This window comes from Cnephaeus nilssonii, assembly GCF_951640355.1.
Source record: "Cnephaeus nilssonii genome assembly, chromosome: 20".
NCBI classification, from domain to species: Eukaryota; Metazoa; Chordata; class Mammalia; order Chiroptera; family Vespertilionidae; genus Cnephaeus; species Cnephaeus nilssonii.
In genome coordinates this window covers 14,521,028-14,542,921 of record NC_137091.1, presented here as the reverse complement: position 1 = coordinate 14,542,921, position 21,894 = coordinate 14,521,028, and the positions used below count along the sequence as shown (strand labels likewise).

The 21,894-nt window shown below is 38.6% G+C and overlaps 1 protein-coding gene across 2 annotated transcripts in view; it reads left to right on the top strand.

Annotated features, from left to right (window-relative positions):
• Positions 1 to 13,323, top strand: part of CBFB (core-binding factor subunit beta) — a 64,137-nt gene extending 50,814 nt beyond the window's left edge. The window contains exon 6 of one of the 2 annotated variants that reach the window (XM_079800417.1): positions 10,982 to 13,323. In XM_079800417.1, the coding sequence (XP_079656543.1) occupies positions 10,982 to 11,004 (23 nt within the window). In that variant the 3' untranslated portion in view covers positions 11,005 to 13,323. The remainder of the gene's footprint in view (positions 1 to 10,981) is intronic. The other variant, XM_079800416.1, reaches the window with a different exon arrangement.
• Positions 13,324 to 21,894: the final 8,571 nt, after the last annotated feature.

Sequence of the window (21,894 nt, the reverse complement as noted above, 5' to 3'; positions counted from 1 at the left end):
GGCTGACACCTTTGTAACTACCATCCAGGTCAAAAAATAAAACTTTTGACAGCTACCCCAGTAACCCCCTCCATATGTGCTTCTAATTATGACCCTTTTCTTCCCCTCAAAGTAATCATTACCTCAGTTTTTGTAGTAATCACTTTGTGTCTTTTTATAGTTTCATTATTCATGTCTACTTCAACCTTAGACATTCAAGTTTAGTCTTGCCCACTGTCTAAATTTAATAATACTTTTAATTGACATGGATGTTTACTTTTTTCTGCATAGAATTGTACCCTGCTTTAAGCAGACTCGTTATAAAAATTAATAAAGTATCTGCAAATTATTCAGAAATCTAAATTCTATAAAAAGTATACTCAAACAAAACAAAAATATTCAAGATAATAACTAATGTGTTTTAAAAAAATAAAAGTGTGTATGTTTGTATGCATACAAAGACAATGGTAATGAGCCCAGACACTAGAGCCAGACTGCGAGGTCTGAATCTGGCTCTGCCATTTACTTTTGTTGCTTCGGACAATGTATTTCACCTTTCTGTGACTGAGTTTCCTCATTTATAAAACAGGGTTAATAGTCGTGCCTATCTATAGGGTCATTGTGAGAAATAAATGAATAAATACACGTGAACGCACTTTTAGAGTACGTAACACTCACTAGGTGTCACTGGCTATTATCAATATTATTTCATATATATTTTTCTACTGTATTACAATTTTTTTTAGAATAAAGAAAAAATTCAAGTCTACTCAGTCGTTAGTGTATTAAATAAGTTATCTTTTAATGATTGATAGTTCCCTTTGTCAATGAGTAAATTCATTTAATAGGCTGATAGCAGCTGATGATGTCCCCAAGAATACTTTCAAGCTAGGAGAAGAGACAGGAAGGATATAATGCTTACATGTATAATAGGCACTTGTTGTCTTTACTTCTGAACCTTTTTGCTCATGATGCTGTTTGTTCCCTGGCTAAGAATGTACTTTTCTACCCATTCATCGAGGCCCAGCTTAAGTGTTATCTGTCAATCCCTTCTCCAGTCTTCTTAATCATAATTAGCTCTACTACTTTGTGGTTTCCAGAGCACTTCTTATTTCTATTATTGTTCTTACTGAACATATGTTGAAAAATTATGAATGTGTCTGTTTTCCACTCAATTGTGAGCCCCAGTGAGAAGGGGAACCTTGATTTTTTAACTTCCACACTACCCACCACAGTGTTTTGTACATTGTGTTTAGTTGTTAAATGGAGATTGTAAAAAACTCCTATCCTACCTCTTTGAAAACTAGAATTACAGGATAGTCTCTAGTTAAAGTAGAAACATACCTGTTAGTGGTCTCTAAAGAGATTTAGAATGTTTATACTTTATTGGTTTATATAAATTAGGTTATTTATTAAGTAATGAATCCCAACTGTGTTGGGTTGGATTATGCATTAGGAAGTAGGAAATAGATGTATGGTTTCTGTCCTTGAGCAACTATCAGTCTTGAGGGAAATAGATGATACACAGATAACTGCAGTCTATTTTGGCAGCAGCCATACACAATGGAGGTTCAGAAGGGGAACAGTGGCAATGTGGAGGGCAGAATACTTACATCTGCCTCTGCATGGGTGATTCACAAGAGAATACACTTACAGGGGTTTGAAGGAAAATTATAAATTTGCCAGTTCAACAAACTAGAGAGAACATTCTGGGCAGAAGGAGTAAAAGATCTTGTTATGTCCGAGAATATGATTGGTCAATCTTTCTGGAACTAGCTAACATGGCTATAAATGAATATAAGAATTATTTTATAAAACGTGTCCTTCAGCTACATTCCATTTAAAGAATATCAATTAATGGAACAGTTATTTAGGAAGTTGTATATATTTTACTTTAAATAAAATTCTAGATTAGTTGAAAATAAGAATTATCTTTCCAAAATGTTTGTCTTTTTTTTTTTTTTTTTAATCCTCACCTGAAGAATGAAGATATTTTTTTCATTAATTTTTTTTTTTCTAGAGGGGTAGGGGGAGAGAAAAAGAGAGAGAAACATCCACATGAGAGAGAGACATCGCCCTGACCAGGGCTGGGGTTTGAACCGGGAATCGAACCCTCAACCCTTTGGTCTTCAGGGCAACACTCTAGCCACTGAGAAACCCAGTCAAGATTAGTTTGATTATTCTTATAAACAATTTTACTTGAAGAAAAACATTTTGACATGTGAGTTTATATTTGTTTAAAGAAAAATACAGTCTGTTGATGGAGGTGTCAAATAATTTATTGTGCGGATAGTTTCCAGTTGATTTTCTGTCAGTGATTTGAGAGCATGGGCTTCACAGTCAGACCTAGTTGAGACTCCTGCTCCATCACTTGCCAATATCTCTTAAGAGATTTCTCAGAGAAATTGTTGTGAGAATTTAATGGGAAAATGCTTGTAAAGCACTTAGTATGGTGCTTGGTATGTGTATGCCTATAATAAATAATAGATTTAAAGTATTTCGCACTAAAAGCTCTACCCAGTGATGGTTCCAGTTAATTGAATTATATGGCTAATAAGAATATCCTTTTAGTTCTCTTAAGTATATCAGGGCACTTTCCTTGCATTATGGCCGAGAGCATAGAAAAAAATTATTAGATTTTCATCAATGATTTAAGATCTTGTAGGTCTTTATGGCAACAATTTAAAACATCAGTTCTTGTAGAGAACTGTCATCTAGAAAATTGGGCAGGAATCAGACTCCAGAGCTTGCACTGCCAGTCACTTAAGGGAGTTTGGGGTATGTATGTCTTTTGGCACTTTGCATATGTATATTTTGCTTCCCTTTTTATTATTTACTTATATATATTTTTTAGAATTACAGTTTACATTCAATATTACTCTGTATTAGTTTCAGGTGTACAGCACAGTGGTCAGTTTCCTAACCAAAAGTTCTCCACAAGTACAGGCTAGCACTGGGAAATGAATTTCCATATCACCCATAAAGATGATTAAGTTAAAAAATAAAATCTGCCAGGAGAGTTTAGAAATCATTTTACCTGGAAAGGAAAAGGCTGAGACAGAAGAGAATAATAATGGTTCCAATGGGTGGTCCTGATGCCTGGTGAGATGGGGTCCAAGGAGCAATGGTAATTCGTGGGTGGTAGTAACCCAGTAGTAGATAGTCCTTGGAAGCTTGAGATCCTGGCAGCACAGAGGCTTAGGGATGTCCCACCCCTGTTTGGATAACTGTGTGACCTCTGGCCCTGCTGTGCTAAACTTGTAATCATGGTGCTCATGAGCATTTAATATATGTGTAAGGTTGAGGTTTCTGACAGCAGGAAGCAGAACCCCACGTGGTTAACAGCCCAGTGGGTTTGATTTTCACCAGTCTTTTAACCTGAAATCAGTTTAAAAAATTCATTGGACATGTTTCTGTTTTACCATCTGTAAAATTTAGAAAGTTTTAATCCATCATCCATGGTAGTATATAGCATTTTCTTTTTCTGATTTTTCTGGAAAAGGGTATTTTAGTAGTCTGATATTTTCTTTATCTTTTAGAGGTAATGACAAATTATCATTAATTTGGCAATTGAAAAACCATAGTGAAATGAATAAACATTATTTTAGTAACCTTGTCCAAGTACTGTTAAATCTTTGGTATATAGTAAAATGATATGCAAAAAGAATAGAACACTGTGTATAATAATATCTTATTACCCTGTGGGTATTTTCTAAAGGAATACATACACATATTTGTTTGTGCATAGCCTCTCTAGTATGGATACAGTAAGAAACTGGAACTGGAAATTACAGAGGGAATCGGGTATCTAGGGGCCATACAGGAGGAGGATTACTTTTCACTATTTGTTTTTTGTACCTTTTGAATCTTATATCATGTGCATAGTACCTATTTAGAAAAGAAATAAAATTTGTTTTTAATGTTAACACAGAATGGTGAAAATTGAAGACTTTAAAACTCGCTGTCTGTATTCTCTGGCATATAGGTTGCTTTAAAAAATGTAAAATCCTTTCTCCATTTCAAGTTTTATACAGAACCCCAATAGATAAAATAGATACAGGAACACTGCTCAGTGAATCAGAGGTAGAGATTATCCTGGTCTCCTTCTAGAGTCTGTGGGGTATTTTTAAGGAACCCAGTAGTTGGCAGCATGTAACTTGAGAATCTTTGATATAGAAGAATGAACAAGAGGTTTGTAATAGATTTCCTTGGTTTTAAATCCTAGCCCCACTACTTGTTGCCATATGACATTGGGAAAGCTGCTTATTTTCTTGAGCCTCATCCGTAAAAAAGGGCTAACACCTTTCCTCATGGGTTGCTCAGTATCTAACACTTATATTGGGGCTCAGTGCAAGCTAGTTTCTTCACCTCCTCATTCTGTGTACCTTGATTCACAATGTATCTGGACTCTCAATAAAGGCAGGCATATCCTCACTTCAGATATTATTTTGCAAAGCTACTTTAGATTCTGGTTTTGTGTTTGTTTTTTGGTTTGTATATTTTTTTAAATTGATATTTAGAGACAGAGGAGGGGAGAGGGAATGAAATATCAATTCATGGATCAGCCATCTGTATACCCCCCACTGGGGATCGAGCCTGCAACCTGGGCATGGGCCCCAACCTCAATTTGAACCAGTGACCTTCTGATAAATGGGATTAACACCCAACCAACTGAGCCACACTGGCCAGGGTTGTTTGTGTATTTTTAAATATTTTTTGTTTTTATTATTGATTTTTAGATAGGAAAGGAGAGGGAGAGAGAGTAGAAACATCAATGAGAAAGAGATCAGCTGCCTCCTGCACGCCCCCTTACTGGGGATTGAGCCTGCAACCCTGGCATGTGCCCTGACTGGGAATCAAACAGGTGACCTCTTGGTGCATGGGACTATGCTCAATGCACTGGCCAGACTGTTTGTGTATTTCTCTAACAATAAAAGATTTTGTACTTTTCTTGATTCTTTGGAGATCACGATAGCAGTTACCTGGGGGAGAAGGTATAAGGACAACTTCCCACGTTTTGGTAATGTTATATTTCTTGATCTGGATGCTGGTTACATGGGTGTGTTCACTTAGTGAAAACTCACCAAGGTACATATTTATGATTTGTGCACTCTTCTGTAGACTTTAAAAGAAAAAAAAGACTTTTTAAAAGAAAAAATAGCTCTGGATGGTTGGCTCAGTGGATAGAGCATCGGCCTACAGACTGAAGGGTCCCAGGTTCGATTCAGTCAAGGGCACAAGCCTGGGTTGCAGTTTCGATCCCCAGTAGAGGGCGTGCAGGAGGCAGCCGATCAATGATTCTGTCTCATCATTGATGTTTCTATCTCTCCCTCTCCCTTACTCTCTGAAATCAGTAAAAATATATATATTTTAAAAATAAATAAATAAAATAATCACAGACATTTATTCTATGAAATACGCCTGCCATTTAATGCCTGTTGCCACATAGAAGTAGCCCAGTGCCTTTTCTCCCCTGATTTGAAAATGTTGACATGCTACCTATGGCAGTTCTCTTCAGGTTACATACCTCTGTAACTATAATTCAAATACCTTACTTTTGGCTTTTGTTGAGGGAGATTGAGGTTAATAAGGGACAGGCTACATGCTCTGGTCATAGATAAATGGAAAATATACCTCTCATCAGTTTGATAGCGGTTTGTACGCAGTCAGGCAGCTGATCATGGTTGTGACTAGAAACAGCTTTCTTGATTGGTCTCTTAACCTAAAACTGTAATACGGCACTGTTTGTTCTTAATTCAGCTGCAAAGTGACAGTGCTGAATGACATTTTCTCTAGTATCTAGAAACTGGTATTGGTTAAGTTATAAAGTGTTAGCAAATAAGTTGTTATCTTTAATGTCAGAATGGGTAAAATAATAATTGCTTATCCAACTTTAGGCAGTTTTAATGCAATTCAGCAAATCATAGAAGAATTTTATGTGGAAACTATTTGGAAGTAAAAACAGGCAAAAGGCTTTATGTGGTTTTTTTGTATTTGTGTTTTGTATGTTTTTGGAGCCTTCTATTCTGTGTGGTCCAAGAAAAAAAAATCCCAACCTTATTCATTTTAAATTCCCACAGACTTCAGTTTTCAAATCACTTAACTCTACCAACACTCATATTTGGGTAAGGCGGGACCAATTAACATAAGAATCTGTCTTTACTGGCCTTCCTGAGGTGTGTGTTGGCTAAAGGCATTAGATGAGAGTAAACTGGGAATATGAACTATGAACTGGGACTAAGAATGAGACTCAGAAAAGGATTAATAAGGAAGAGGATACTAAATCTGTCTTCTCCCACACTGAGAGTATGTCTCAGTTTGCTGTCTGATGTAGGAAATGCAGACTTTATTAAAATTTATTTTGTTTTAATCTTGTTTTAGTTTGTAAAATTACCCTTAACCGCACATCTACTGGGGATGTGCCCCCAACCCAGGGTACATGCCCTTGACCGGAATCGAACCTGGGACCCTTCAGTCCGCAGGCCGACACTCTATCCACTGAGCCAAACCGGTTTCAGCTAGGATATCACTTTATAGTTAAAATATTTATGAAGTGGTATACTTTTTCAAAATATATTTTTATTGATTTCAGAGAGGAAGAGAGAGAGGGAGGGAGTGGGAGAGAGAGTGGGAGAGGGAGAGGGAAAGAAACATCAGTGGTGAGAATCATTAATAGGCTGCTCCTATCCTGCACACCCCCAACAATGTTTAACTATTTTTTTTTAATAGCAAACATAGAAATTTATTCAGAAACAAGCACAGACTCCCATGTGGAGAGGCGGAAAGAGTCTCCTGTTTAGCTATTTTTAATTATTAGGGCATTTTCTCATGAAGAGTACTCACTAATTTGATGATCTTAATAATAAAAGAATGGAAATCAACTAAGAAATTTTCTTCTTTTTCATTTGGTTATCCCTGCTCTTGGCCACTTTTGCACATTTCTGAGCAGTAGGGAAAACTTCATCGTCTGGTGACATTTTGTCTCTTCATTTTGGACTCATGCCATGGTTGCCTCCTAGAAACTGTATTTGCCATGTTTCTGGGTCATATATTAAAAGAAAGAAAACAGCCGAAACCGGTTTGGCTCAGTGGATAGAGCGTCGGCCTGCGGACTCAAGGGTCCCAGGTTCGATTCCGGTCAAGGGCATGTACCTTGGTTGCGGGCACATCCCCAGTAGGGGGTGTGCAAGAGGCAGCTGATCGATGTTTCTCTCTCATCGATGTTTCTAACTCTCTATCCCTCTCTCTTCCTCTCTGTAAAAAATCAATAAAATATATATATAAAAGAAAGAAAACAAGCCCCAGCTGGTTTGGCTCAGTGGATACAGTGTCAGCCTGTAGACTGAAGGGTCCCAGGTTTGACTGCACATGCCTGGGTTGCAGTCTTGATCCCCAGTAAAGGGGTATGCAGGAGGCAGCTGATCAATGATTCTCTCTCATCATTGATGTTTCTATCTCTCCCTCTCCCTTCTTTTCTGAAATCAATAAAAATATATTAGGAATAAAGAAAGAGAGAGAGAAAGAAAGAAAACAAGGGCAACTGACAGAAAGGTCTGTAGTAAAGTTATCTAGATTAATTCTTTATAAATATTAAAGACATTGTATTCTGAACAGCCTCATATCTGCTTTACATTAAAACCCTATCCTAAAACATCCAGCCTCCGTTAGAAAACTGCCATAGTAGAAAGCATTGCTTCTTAAGACAGCTCATACATTTGTTGAATTTGTCCTGTGGAAGCAATTTCACTGAACCTAAATCTGTTTTTGTATTTGTCTCCTTGTGGCAGCCCATACATCTCTTCAAGCATTAAATTTCCTCCCAGTCTTCCAGCTCTCTCATTCTTCCCTCTTCTGCTCTCATTCATACTCTATCAGATTTCTCTTTTAATTTTCCTATTGACCCTCCTTCACATGAGTTACATCTATCTCATTTCTTCTTAACAATGTAAATAGAAACTAAAAACATAAATAAATAGCAAAATATAAACAAAAACATAAACAAACATATGGTAACTTCTGCACAGCCACGATCAGGGAGAACTCCAGCTGCTGCTGATGATGATTCTTTGTACTCCTTTGGAGTCATCCCATTATTATTATTATTATTATTATTATTATTATTTTAATAATTATTTTTTAAATATTTTTTTTATTGATTTCCAAGAGAAAGGGAGAGGGAGAGAGAGAGAGAAACACCAATGATAAGAGAGAATCATTGATTGGCTGCCTCCTGCACCCCCCACACTGGGGATCGAGCCCGCAACATGGGCGTGTTTTCTTGACCGGAATCAAACCTGGGACCCTTTAGTCCATAGGCCGATGCTCTATCTACTGAGCCAAACTGACTAGGGCTCATCCCTTTATTATTAAGATAATTTGAAAATTACTCTTATCTCAAGACAAAAGCTGAAATTTGCTTTTCACAAAGTATTGGTAGGTTTGTAGTGATTTATAAATATACTAGAGGCCCGGTGCACGAAATTTGTGCATGGGGGTGAGTGTCCCTCAGCCCAGCCTGCACCCTCTCCAATCTGGGACCCCTCACAATTCAGGACTTCTGGCTCCCAACTGCTTGCCTGCCTGCCTGCCTGCCTGCCTGCCTGCCTGATTGCCCCTAACCACTTCTGCCTAACAGCCTGATCACCCCCTAACTGCCCTCCCCTGCCAGCCTGGTCACCCCCAACTGCCCTTCCCTGCAGGCCTGTTCCCCCCCCTACTGCCCTTCCCTGCAGGCCTGCTCCCACCCTACTGCCCTCCCATGCAGGCCTGGTCACCCCCTACTGCCCTCCCCTGCAGGCCTGGTCACCCCCAACTGCCCTCCCCTGCAGGCCTGATTGCCCCCAACTGCCCTCCCTTGCGGGCCTGGTCCCTCCCAACAGCCTTCCCCTGATGGCCTGATCGCCCACAACTGCCCTCCCCTGCCAGCCATCTTGTGGCGGTCATCTTGTGTCCACATGGGGGTGGCCATCTTGTGGGTTGGAGTGACAGTCAATTTGCATATTACCTCTTTATTAGATAGGATAATTAGGATTGATTTTTCTCAGTGTTTTTTCATTGCTCAGCCTCTTTCTACCCTTCATTGCCTGAAACCCAATACTCATATCATCTCTGATTTTGCAGAATTGATCTTTCCTTATACTACATTTAGCATTGATTCCATATGGAACATAAATTGTTTTTCTGACCCATGCATATTCCATAGCTCTTTCAGTCTATAACCATGCAGCATAACTTGAATCTGATTAGTTCATTGAAAGAATTGCCCTAAAAGTTAGTGTGCAGTCTGCTAATAAAAACAATAAAGTCTGCCCTGGCCGGTGTGGCTCAGTTGGTTGAGCATCATCCCATGCACCAAAAGGTCCCTGGTCCTGTTCTGGTCAGGGCACATACCCAGGTTGCAGGGTTTGATCCCAGGTCTAGGGCGTGTTTGGGAGGCAACCTAGCGATGTTCCCCCCCCCCCCCTCCTTTCTTTCCTCCCTCTCTTCTCCCTCCCTCTCACTTCCCTCCCTTCCTCCCTCAGATCAGTAAACATATCCTCAGGTGAAGACAAAAATAAAAAATAAAGTCTGCTAGAGAAATATAAAAATTTATAAGAAAGACTATAGAAGTTAGTGTTGGGTTTTATTTATTTAAAGTGAATAAGGCAGTATCATGTCTGTCTAAATAACATAACCCTCTTGAGAAATGATGACTTAGCTGGAACTTCTGACTAAACTTGAACTAACAGTACAAGTGTGACTTATTGAGATGGTTCTTTGAACGTCAAGAATGCTCTAATCACTGTTTTTGATACTAAGAATTGAAATATTTTGATTTTTGATTAAATTTGTTTCTAAAAACTGACAGACAGTGGAGATTCAGTTGTGATATTGATACATGATTCCATTTAGCTAAAGATTGCATGGATAATTGCAGTTAATCCCAATTGTTGGTATGTAACATAGGGGGCTAAAAACAAGATCCAGATGAAAAAAGATGGTGGCTTGGACTAGGGTGAGTATGGTAAAGATAGTCAGAAGTGGTCACATTCAGGATATATTTATTTATTTTGTTTCAGAATATACTTAAAGGTAGAGCTGTCATAATTTGATGTTGGGTGTGAGAGAAAGAGATATTATGGGTGACCTCAAGGTTTTTTGCTTAAACAACTGGTAAAATGAGTTGCCCTTATTTAACATAGGAAAACTGTTGGAGCCAAATTCTGTATACCAACAGATGTTTATGTTTGACTGACATTAGTAGTCACTAAAGAAAGCATATGAGGAAGCGTGCACTGGAATAGACTGAAATATTGTGTGTGGACCAAAGGGGCACTATGTTATATTATCAGAGTGTCATACACAGTATGTTAGTTGTTAGATGTTCTCTATAACTTGCTATAAATAGTTTAACTAGGAAATCTTTTTTATAAAGTAAAACTTAAAATCCTCAGTGTTTATAATTGTCAAGCCTCTTAGTTGTTAAGTATTGTTGTAAAGATACTTCTGGGTATACAAGTGCACCAAGAACTCTAATTTTACATTCCTATTTTTGCTTTTGGAAGACAATATTTTATTCATAGTAATTCTGGATTTTATTTCTTGAAGTGGAGATTTTTAGTTCAAGTTCAGGTGGCAGAGAAGGAATTCAATAAGATGAAATTCATTACATTTTCAACCATTTTTCTTTAGCTGTAAAATGGATAAATAATAGCAACTATGTTGTAAGTTAAACCCTTTAGTCCCAAAAGAGTAAATGTCGATTTGTTGTTCTTTTATACATGGTACATGTTTCAGTAATGTTCTTTTAAATATAACGATATTTTTATTCTTGGTTTTTAAGGAAACTTTAGCCAAGTATTTCATACATAATTTAAATTGTTCTTTTTCCTCTTACATGTGGATAGATATTGGCTAAAAACATTTAAGTTGCAAACTTTTCTTATGTGTTACTGTTTTATTTATCTAGCACTTGGATTTTCAAACACATTTTGACCCCAAACTATGATTTTTGTCATTGCAGGCAAGAAGACAACAAGACCCTAGTCCTGGTTCCAATTTAGGTGGTGATGACTTCAAACTTCGTTAATTAGTAGCACAGCAGATGTGCCCCCCAAATCTTTCCATGTACATTGTTTCTAGTCGACAAAAATAATTGATTAAAAGACCAGAAACTGTGATAACTGGAGGTACTACATACAGCCTATCTCTCAACCTTAGGCAGTAACAAGACACCACAAACTGCCATGGTTTTGCACTATGATTATAATACCTGAATTTCTAATTTTGTATGCATGTAGCCAGTAATGATTTTACATTTTTTCTATGCAAACTTACCTTGTTGGCATTATTTTAGTGAGTTGAAACTATCTACTTGTAAAGCTCTTATTTGTCCTCCATTTTAATTTAAAAGTTCATGTCATTTAAAAACAGGTCAAGAAATTGAAATTTTTATCAGAGGGTTTATTCCTAATCAGTTACTCTAATTTTTCTTTTCTTTTCTTTTTTTTTTTTTTGTGTGTGTGTGTGTGTGATTTTAGATGCGTTTTTATACAGCTGCATTTTAGCTAGGCATTCTTTTTGTTGTTGTTTTGTTTCCCCCATTTTCTTTTGTGTTTTTATTGTCTATGGCATTTTAAAACTGCTGATATGTTTGCATTATTTACAAGCTAAAACCCTAGTAGCATAGAGCTGTCTGCCACAGCCTTCTAACAAAGTTTACAGTTAAAGTTGCAGTATCCTTTTAAATGTTGATAATCAGCTCCTTTTCTTTCCTTCTTAAATATAAAAATTTTTAATTGGCATTGACTCTAATCTTCCCCAGATCTATTTTAGATTCTGTTCTATAATCATGAGTTTGTGTGGAGATATTCTCCTTAAATTATAATATTCTACTGAAATGCCTAAAGAAGTCGCAGGCTGGCTTCTGTTTTATTCAGGGATTTTCTTTTTTTTAAGTCAATCAGAAAAGGGATACTGGAGCTTCTTCATGTATGTAACAGCATATTAAACTGGAGACAGTGATGAATCAGCTACAAAGGTAATATTGTATTAAAATCATGTTTAAGATAGCTGCTTTTATGTGTATTTTATAATGCATGCTTTTGTAAAAACAATGCTGGGTGATAAAAGATTAGTCTTAGAGAGAAAATGTTCATCTGTGCAGAGGATTCATTTTCTTCCATTAATTATTATGGGGGGAAAATTCACAGGCTATATATATGGTATTTTCCAAAAGGACTATTAGTAGAACCTTTTGAGATGAATTAGTATGGGAATATTTTTTAAATAGGCTCACTGTCAAAAGTGAATGCAACTTGTTTTTGTTTTGTTTTGTTTTGTTTTTAATACAAGACTGGAAAAAAGTGCTAAGTCATTTGGCACCTCCTTACAAATATTTTTCATGGTCACATTCATTAAATGTTACTACATTTCTGAATTTTTTGCAAAAATGTATTTTATCATAATAGAATGGCATTATTTTAAAGAATTTGAAAAACTGACATGGTCAGTTCAGAAAATGAACTGAATTCTGAATAAGGTCATTGCATTTAAAACATATATATATACTAGTATATATATATATATATATACATATATATACTTGATTGATGAGGGAGGTATGACTTTCATTGTACATAGGTCTTATAATTCATAAACATATCCAGTATCTCAGAATAAAAATGTTTGTTATATATTTGAAGTCATGCATGGTAAAGGAGTGTGTTTAAATTGTTATAAACAATAATACATCATAAAAGACCATGCTAATCTTGTGTAACTAAGTACTATGAATGAATTTGGTTGTTATTTGGTGTTGTACAGCTCACATGTTTACACACTCAGTGCCCTAATTTCCCCTGAGGGAATCGCCTTTTAAGTGGTCCTTACAGTGGTGTTTTAAGGTTACTTTATCACAAAGCTCCTTGGTTTTTGACTTCTGCACTTAAAATTTTTTTTAATAACAATGATGATGATGGTACATTATTCTCTATTGCTTTTAGTCCACCAGTAACTATGATCAAAAGCTATTAAGTGTTCATGTTGCCATTCTTCTGTAAATACTGAATTTTTCCTGTCATTTAGCATTGTGCTGCTTTTGTCTGTCTTAATGCTGGCATTAAGATCATGAGCCCTTTTTCTCCAATAGTGCAGACTTTGAAAACTACTTTTATTAAGTTATTGATGCAATCTGATATTTTTTCAAAACTTATATTTAAACAAAATTACACCATTGCATCATCTTTTCTAAATTCATCTCCATTAAAACTTGCCTTAACCTACCAGATTGCTTTTGCCACTATTAGCCATACTGTGTGTTTGTATGTTTAATTTGCTTTCACAATAAAGTTCTGTGTAGTGAAAACAAGGTCTTGGCTCTTTATTGGACATAATCCAACAATTTTTCTTCTAGTGTTCATTATGACGTGAAAATTGATTTTGTTATTCTGAACTGTTCTTTTATCCTGTTTTATAACCTTAAAAAAAAACAACAGTGGCATCTAGTGGTCATTTATCCGAATTCCAAAGAAAACGTTTAATGTAAACATCACAAAGAATACTAATTTCCCAATGTATATTGTGGTTTTCAAAAGTCTGGCTTAATTTACCCATCCAATGAGATATGACTATAAAGTAGTGATGTCATTTTGGAGGGGATGAAGAATTTTAAAAATTACATATCCAAATTAGTACCATCTTTCAAGCTAGTACCTGAAAATTAAGCCTTTTTTATTTTAGAAGCAATCCTTAAGCTTGGTCCATATGAAAATACTTATTCACCACCAGACTTAACTGTAAATGACAGATAATTTTAAATGCTGGATTGGAACCATTAAGCAACATTCCAAAGAATAAGATTCATACTCTGAGGGTTAATTTCAAAAGTTGTTATATCAGGTATTCAGGATATGCTCATTTGGGGCCGCTTGGGAAGAGAAGTATCTTACTTGATTATGCTTCATTTGGCAATGAGCTTTTTCCAACCATAAGCCATTGTATGAATTTTCCATTGCTGCATAACACATTTCCCCCAAAACTTAGCATAAAATAAAAAACATCATTTTACCGATTCTGTGGGTCAGAAATGGAAGAAGCTTAAGTTCAGTGGTCTTGCCGAAACCGGTTTGGCTCAGTGGATAGAGTGTCGGCCTGCAGACTCAAGGGTCCCAGGTTCGATTCCGGTCAGGGGCATGTGCCTTGGTTGCGGGCGCGTCCCCAGTTGGGGGTGTGCAAGAGGCAGCTGATTGATGTTTCTCTCTCATCGATGTTTCTAACTCTCTGTCCCTCTCTCTTCCTCTCTGTAAAAAATCAAAATATATTAAAAAAAAAAAAAAGTTCAGTGGTCTGGTCAAAGGTCTCTCCTGAGGTTGGAGTCAAATTGTCAGTCTGGACTTAGTCATCTTAAAGCTTGGCTGTGGCTAAAGGATTCACTTCCATGCCCACTCATGTGGTCATTGACTGTCCTCAGTTTCTCACAGACCATTGGATGAAAGTCCTTGATTCCTAGCTAGGTGTTGGGATGGAGACCTCCTCCACATGGGTGTCTCCATAAGGCATCTCACAGCTTAGCAGCTGGCTTCTCCCAGCGCAAGTGACCCAAGAAAAAGTGCATGCCCATGATGAAAGCCACAGTATAATAACCTATTCTTTGGGTTGCCATAGTCTGTATGTTAGAAGTGAGTCACTGGGTCAGGCCCACACTCAAAGGAAGGAATAGTAAACTTCATCTCTTGAAGGAAGGCATGTCAAAGAGTTTGTGGACGCATTTTTAAAACCACCACAGCCATATTGCCACATCTATGTGTATATGCAAGACAACATTGGTGTTTTGATCTTCCAAACATCTTTAGAGAGAAGATTTTATTCTTTTGTAGGCAGACTTCAAGGCACGATTCCCCCTAGATAGCATCAATTTCCTTTCACTTTAGCCTTTGAAAATTTAGTGTTCGAGTTGAGATGCACTACTAGTGTAAAATATCAGATAGCAAAGATCTAGTACCCCAAAAAAAGGAATATAGAAAATTTCACTATTTTTTTATTTTGATTACATATAATTATTTTTGTATACTGAGTTATATTGTTATTTGATGTATTAGGTTAAATATTTAAATTTTACCTTTCTTTTTAATGAGACTACTAGAAAAAATTTAATTATATATATTGGCTCACATCAATATTAATATTTTAAGTGGGCAAAGTATATAGATCATACAATCAAAAAGAAAATAAGTTTTAAAAGACTGAGGCTTACTATTACTGGGTTTTGTTTTGTTAATCCTCACCCAAGGATATTTTTTCCATTGATTTTTAGGGAGGGGGGAGGGGGAGAGAGAAACATCCATTAGTTGCCTCCTGCACACACTTCTACCAGGGCCTAGGAATCGAACCTGCGACCCTTAGTGCGCTGGCCTATGTTCTAACCATTGAAACACACCAGTTAGGGCTATTACTGGGTTTTATTGATTTTTTACAGAGAGGAAGGGAGAGGGAGAGAGAGTTAGAAACATCGATGAGAGAGAAACATTGATCAGCTGCCTCCTACACACTCCCCACTGGGTATGTGCCCACAACCAAGGTGCATGCCCCTGACCGGAATCGAACCTGGGACCCTTCAGTCCCCAGGCCCACGCTCTACCCATGAGCCAAACCGGTCAGGGCTGGTTTGGTGTGTTTTTTTTTAAGATTAAAACAAGCCCTAGCCAGTTTGGCTCAGTGGATAGAGCATCGAACTAAAGGGTCCCGGGTTCGATTCCGGTCAAGGGCACATGCCCGGATTGTGGGCTCTATATCTCCCTCTCTGAAATCAATAAAAATATTTAAAGAAAAAGAAAACAAAATATTTTACCCGCTAGGGTCATTTGTGGGGGTTGTATATTCAGTGCCCAAAATAGACTGGTCTCTGCCCTCAGGGTACATCTAACCTGGTCTGGGTGGTCAAAAAAGGCTTTCTTGAGACATTTTGAGGTGAAATCTGAAGGATGGTAGACACTATGCCAGCAAAGATAAGCTGACAAAAGTATTACAGGAAGCCAGGCCAAAAGCATGGCAAATTTGAGAAACAAAGCAGTTGAGTATGACTAGAACATGGAATGGAGGGGGCTGTAGCAATGAGATGAATCTGAAAGGGTCTGCCGAGGCTAGCGTGAGAGTCCTATGCAGTTCTGGGTGGATTTTTCCAGCCATGTTAAACTGTTTGGACTGTTTCCAAGGGCAAACTCAAAGCCATTGATGGGTTGGTTGGGTTTGAGGGAAAGAGTACTTGATGTAAAGCTGGTAGTGGTGTTTGATTGGAAAGAAAAAAACGAGCAGAAAGTCCCATGGATCATAGGGTCACCCAGTAGATTAAGGGTAGCTTAATGAACATTTTAGACCCGAGAAGCAGGTACAGGAGGCATAATTGACAATTTTCCCAGTTTTTCTTATCATGATAGACTGTGTTGCCTTAACACTCCTAAATTTTTATTGGCTTAAAGACAACTCTTATTTGCTAAATACCCATCAGTGGTTGACCTAAACTCACAGAGCAGTCACTGGGACATTGCCAACTATGTGACAAAGGCAAGAAGATAGTATAATGAAAAAGTCACTGGCTTTGTTTTGTTTTTTGTTAATCCTCACCGAGGATATTTTTTCCATTGATATGTTAGAGTAGAAGGGAGGGAGGGAAACAGAAAGAGAAAGACATCTATTGATTGCCTCCCACACATGCCCCTATTGGTTTGAGCCTGCAACCCAGATACATGCCCTTGACCAGGAATCCAACCTATGACCCTTGTGCTCTAACCATTTTACAATACCAGTCAGTGCAGGGCACTAGCTTTTAAAATCTGAAATTGACACACATGACTTCTGTTAACATTTTATTGAACCTAGAAAGTCACAGGGCCGAAACCGGTTTGTCTCAGTGGATAGAGCGTCGGCCTGCGGACTCAAGGGTCCCAGGTTCGATTCCGGTCAAGGGCATGTACCTTGGTTGCGGGCACATCCCCAGTAGGGGGTGTGCAAGAGGCAGCTGATCGATGTTTCTCTCTCATCGATGTTTCTAACTCTCTATCCCTCTCTCTTCCTCTCTGTAAAAAAATCAATAAAATATATTAAAAAAGAAAGTAAGTCACAGGGCTAACTTCACCTGGACAGGGAACTGCTATCCTATCTTTTGCCCAAGAAAGAGTCAAAATATTTGTGAATAGCTGTAATGATTATCACAGGCCACTCTTTTTTTTTTACCCTTAGTATGTCTGGCGTGTCAACTGCTCTGTGTTTTATTTTTAAAAATTAAGACTTTTAATATGCACACCACAGGCCACCCTTTCAATTATTAAATATTTAAGTTTTCCTTTCCTCAAGAAAATATATTTACCTTGGGAGACAACCTCAAAGTCCCAGCTGGTCAAGCACTGAGCTAAAATTCTAAAATATTGGTTATCTGCACTCTACACAGCCAGTATACAGTGGTGAAATAGGGACAGGAAAACTGCAGGGAACACTTGCACTCAGAAAAGGAAGAATAAAGTCACTGGTCTAACAATTATGAAATGTCATTGGGGCAACTGTCTGAGGGCCCTTACCCTAAGAGAGGGAAGTAATCTTTGTAAGGCTGATAGGGAGGGGCTCTCCAATCCATTGTTTTTCATGACCCTTCACCCCATCCCTGATTTGCTGATGCAGTTACCTTTTATTTCTGCTTTCAAACTGGCTTTTTTCTTTTAACCTTGACAAATGCAACCAATAGTAACCATGGTACCAGGATTCTATTTTCTAAGCTTTTCACCGAGGGCTTCAAACAGTACATTTCCTGCCTTCTAAGTTATCACAAGTGACAGTTTTAACAGAAGTATTAGCATCCTTCCAGGCTCCAACTTCAGTTCCCTCAGGCTCTTTCCTGTCTGAGTAAACTTGTGTTTTGATTCTTGACTCCTTTTCTCCCTCAATTCCTATATATCCAATCTGTAGATCCTGCCAATGAATTTCATCTATTCTGTCACTATTAGATTTTTTTAAAATTTTGTTACACACAAAGCGTTTTGCCTGTAAGTGTAGTCCTCCTAACACATCTTTGAGATATTTCACAGATGATGAAACAAAGACATAGAGAAGTGAAGCAACTTGCTCAAGGCACAGAACTATTAAATGGCAGAACTGGGATTCAAATTCCTAGTTCATGTACTTAAACCAACTATACTCTGACCTGAACCAGTCCCTGGAATTTTGTTTGTTTGTTTGTTTGTTTGGACTGCCATGATGAATACCTGTACTTCCTGAATACACTCTTATCAGAGCACCAGCAGGCAGTTCAATATTTCTTTTCTTTTTTTTTTAATTTTTTTCTTGATTTCAGAAAGGAAGAGAAAGGGAGGGAGAGTGAGAAACATCAAGGATGAGACAGAATTATCAGATCGGCTGCCTTCTTGCATGACCCTTTCTGGGAACTGAGCCTGCAACCCAGGCATGTGCCCTGACCCCTGACCAGGAATCAAACCATGACCCCCTGGTTCATAGGTCGATGCTCAATCATTGAACCACACCGGCCAGGCAACCTTAGAAGGTTTTTTTTTTCAGTAGAAGTTTTTTTTTTTTTTTCAGGTCTTAGCATGCCATCTAGGCCAACTGCCCAACTATTTCTAAACATCTTGAATGCTTGTCATGCAGAGTAAAAGGTAATGTGCCCCTAATCCCTGACCCTGTCATACTCCCAGTATTATCAGAAAGGGGACCTGGCACTGAACGGGTCTGCCTAGGGTCAGCCGGTAGTGTGTGGGTTCTTGACTTTGTGCAGGAAAAATTTCACAACATGAGTCCAGGTGAATTTTAGAGGACATTTATTAAAGCTGGGGGCAGTGAAACAAGAAAGGGCTGGGGAAATGAGCCTAGGCTAGTCTGCTTTGGCTCACTAAGAAGTCAGAGAAAAGGGGGCCTGGTTCAGGGGGGTTTTTTGGGACGAACTGCTGCTGTCCATTGTTGCCCTGGTTACAAGCCTCCTGCAATCCTGTAAAGTTTAGGAGATGCATGCCTGTGGGGGAAGAAAAAGATGGGGGGTGTGGGCGTGCTCCTGGGAAGGAGAGCACACTGGGGTTTTATTTATATTTTTAAATCCTCAGCAGAGGATATTTTTCCATTGATTTTTATTTATTTATTTTTAAGTATATATTTTTTATTTATTCAGAGAGGAAGGGAAAGGGAGAGAGAGATAGAAACATCAATGATAAGAGAGAATCATTGACCGGCTGCCTCCTGAGCCCACAACTGGGGCATGTGCCCTTGACTGGAATCGAACCTGGGACCCTTCAGTCTGCAGTCCAATACTCTATCCACTGAGCAAAACCAGCTAGGACTTTCCATTGATTTTTAGAGTAAAGGGAGGGAGGAGGGCAGGAGAGAAAAAGACATCAATATGAAAGAGACACATTGATTGGTTGCCTCCCACAGGTACCCCAACTGATTTGGGATTGAGCCTGCAACCGAGGTACATGCCCTTTAGGAATCAAAACTGAAACCCTTCAGTCTGCGGGCTGACACTTTAACCACTGAACCAAACCAATTAGAGCCATTTTGTCTGGGCGTTTAGCGGAGATTTTAGGGGATGGTCTCAATACAGTATTCATCAACTTTATGCTGATGTGCCAAAATGAAATTTATTCCCTTAACTTCATCTGTTCTTGGATGTGGTTGGCAAATGGCATTAATTGGGTTTCTTCTGTCTCCCTGCGTAGGGTGATTTAAACTATTTACCCTATGGTTGGGAAGGAGAAGTGCAAACCATTTACTCTTTATTTACTTACTAGAGGCCTGATGCATGAAATTCATGCAAGGGTAGGCCTGCCTTCCCCCCACTGCCAGCACCGGCTTCCCTCTGGCACCCGGGACCGGACTTCACTTGGAGCCCCAGCTTCGTCCGGAAGGATGTCCGGTCTAATTAGCATATTACGCTTTTATTATTATAACCAGTAGCCCTGCGAACAAATCCGTGCACCAGTAGCTTGCCAGTAGCTCACTGCCTGCTGCCCCGCCCTCCTGTAGCTCCCCCCCACACCCCCCCTCATAGCTTGCTGCCTGCCCCCACCTGTAGCTCTCAGCCACCTGCTGGTAGCTCGCTGCTGGTAGCTCGCTGCCCCAACCTCCTGCTGATCTGTGATCTGGTCTTTATGCAGTCAGTCATTACGCTTCAAGGCATATTACATCTTTATTATATAGGATTATTTTTTAATTAATTTTTAATTGATTTCAGAGAGGGAAGGAGAGGGAGAGGGCGAGAGAGATAGAAACATCAATGATGAGAGAGAATCATTGATCACCTGCCTCCTGCATGCCCCACACTAGGGATCAAGCCCGCAACCCTGGCCATGTGCCCTCACTGGGAATCAAACCATGACCTCCTGGTTCATAGGTTGACCCTCAACCAGTGAGTCACGCTGGCTGGGCCATTTACTCTGAAGTGTCCCTGGTTTAGGGAATATTGTATTTATTAGATGGCTGCAAAATGCTTAGCATCTAGATTTTCTAGATGGCTGCAAATTGCTGTTTATCTGTCCTGGCTTACTGGCCTATCTCACCAATATTGATAAGTTTTTATCTTTCTCCCTTTTAGATATAGACAGTTTCTTTTATTTCTGTTTTTACAGGGAAAAAAGGGGTCATACTAGACAATTTTGCACCTGGATTTTTTCTCAGCACTCTTTCCACATCAGCATATAGGGATATGCTTTGTGAACGAAAGGGGCCACATGCTAACCTGGCAAGCTCAGAGAAGACCTGCATGGCAGTCTTGCAAACTCAAAGACCTAAAGTAACCACAAAGGATGGCTGAAATTAAACTTGAACTAAAAGCAGTTATGGTGGCCGAAACCGGTTTGGCTCAGTGGATAGAGCATCGGTCTTCGGACTAAAAGGTCCCAGGTTCGATTCCGGTCAAGGGCATGTACATTGGTTGCAGGCACATCCCTGGTAGGGGGTGTGCAGGAGGCAGCTGGTCGATGTTTCTCTCTCATCGATGTTTCCAGCTCTCTATCCCTCTCCCTTCCTCTCTGTAAAAAATCAATAAAACATATTTAAAAAAAAAAGTACCAACACCTCTTTGAAAAAAAAATAAATAAATAAAAGCAGTTATGGTGGGTAGTTATGTCCTAGGCCGGTATCTTCACTGACAAGGTCAACCTTTACCTTAACTGACCCTGTCTGTCTTTTTGCATCTATGATAACATATCTTGAAAAGTCTGGGTAACTTGTAACTTCCCTTTTTCCAAACCCCTTGGGGCACAACTTCATGTGCCTGGGCTTCAGGCATTGTGATTGTTATCATTGTTACTGTTATCATGTTGACTGTTAATTATCCAGTAAGTATGTGTCTATCATTTTACTCTTTATCCAATCCCAGAGGTTTCCCAGCTTTGCTTTCTCCTGCCTCTTTATCACCAACAGATTTCATGTAATCCACCTATGTCCCCTCCTTTGATAGCAATGTATAAAAATAGATGAAAAACTGCCATTCTCTGCAGCATTATCCCAATCCATTGAGATTCTGCTTCCTGGCAGTTGTCAAGTTTGGCTCAAATAAACTCACAAAAATTCTTTAGAGGTTTAAATGTTTGTATGTTAACAACTTCACTTTTAAAACATATCCTATAATATATCAGATTTTAGTTTTTGTTTTGGCATACAGTGCTGCAATGGACATCCTTCACCATGTTTATTTTAATTCAGTAGTGGCTACAAATTTTGATAAAGCCCTCCAAGTTACACTCCTACTAAGCCAGTTTGAGAATTTAGTATAAAAAACAATGCAAGAGAAAGAACTTGGGTTCTGCCACCTAGGACCACAAGATCTCTTAAACTTTTCTGGGCTTCCTTTTTTCACCTGTAAAGTGAGGTAGGTATAGGCTTTCCTCTCTGAGTGGTCGTGAGAGTCGCTTCCGTAAAGGCCTGCCTCCAGAAGAGACC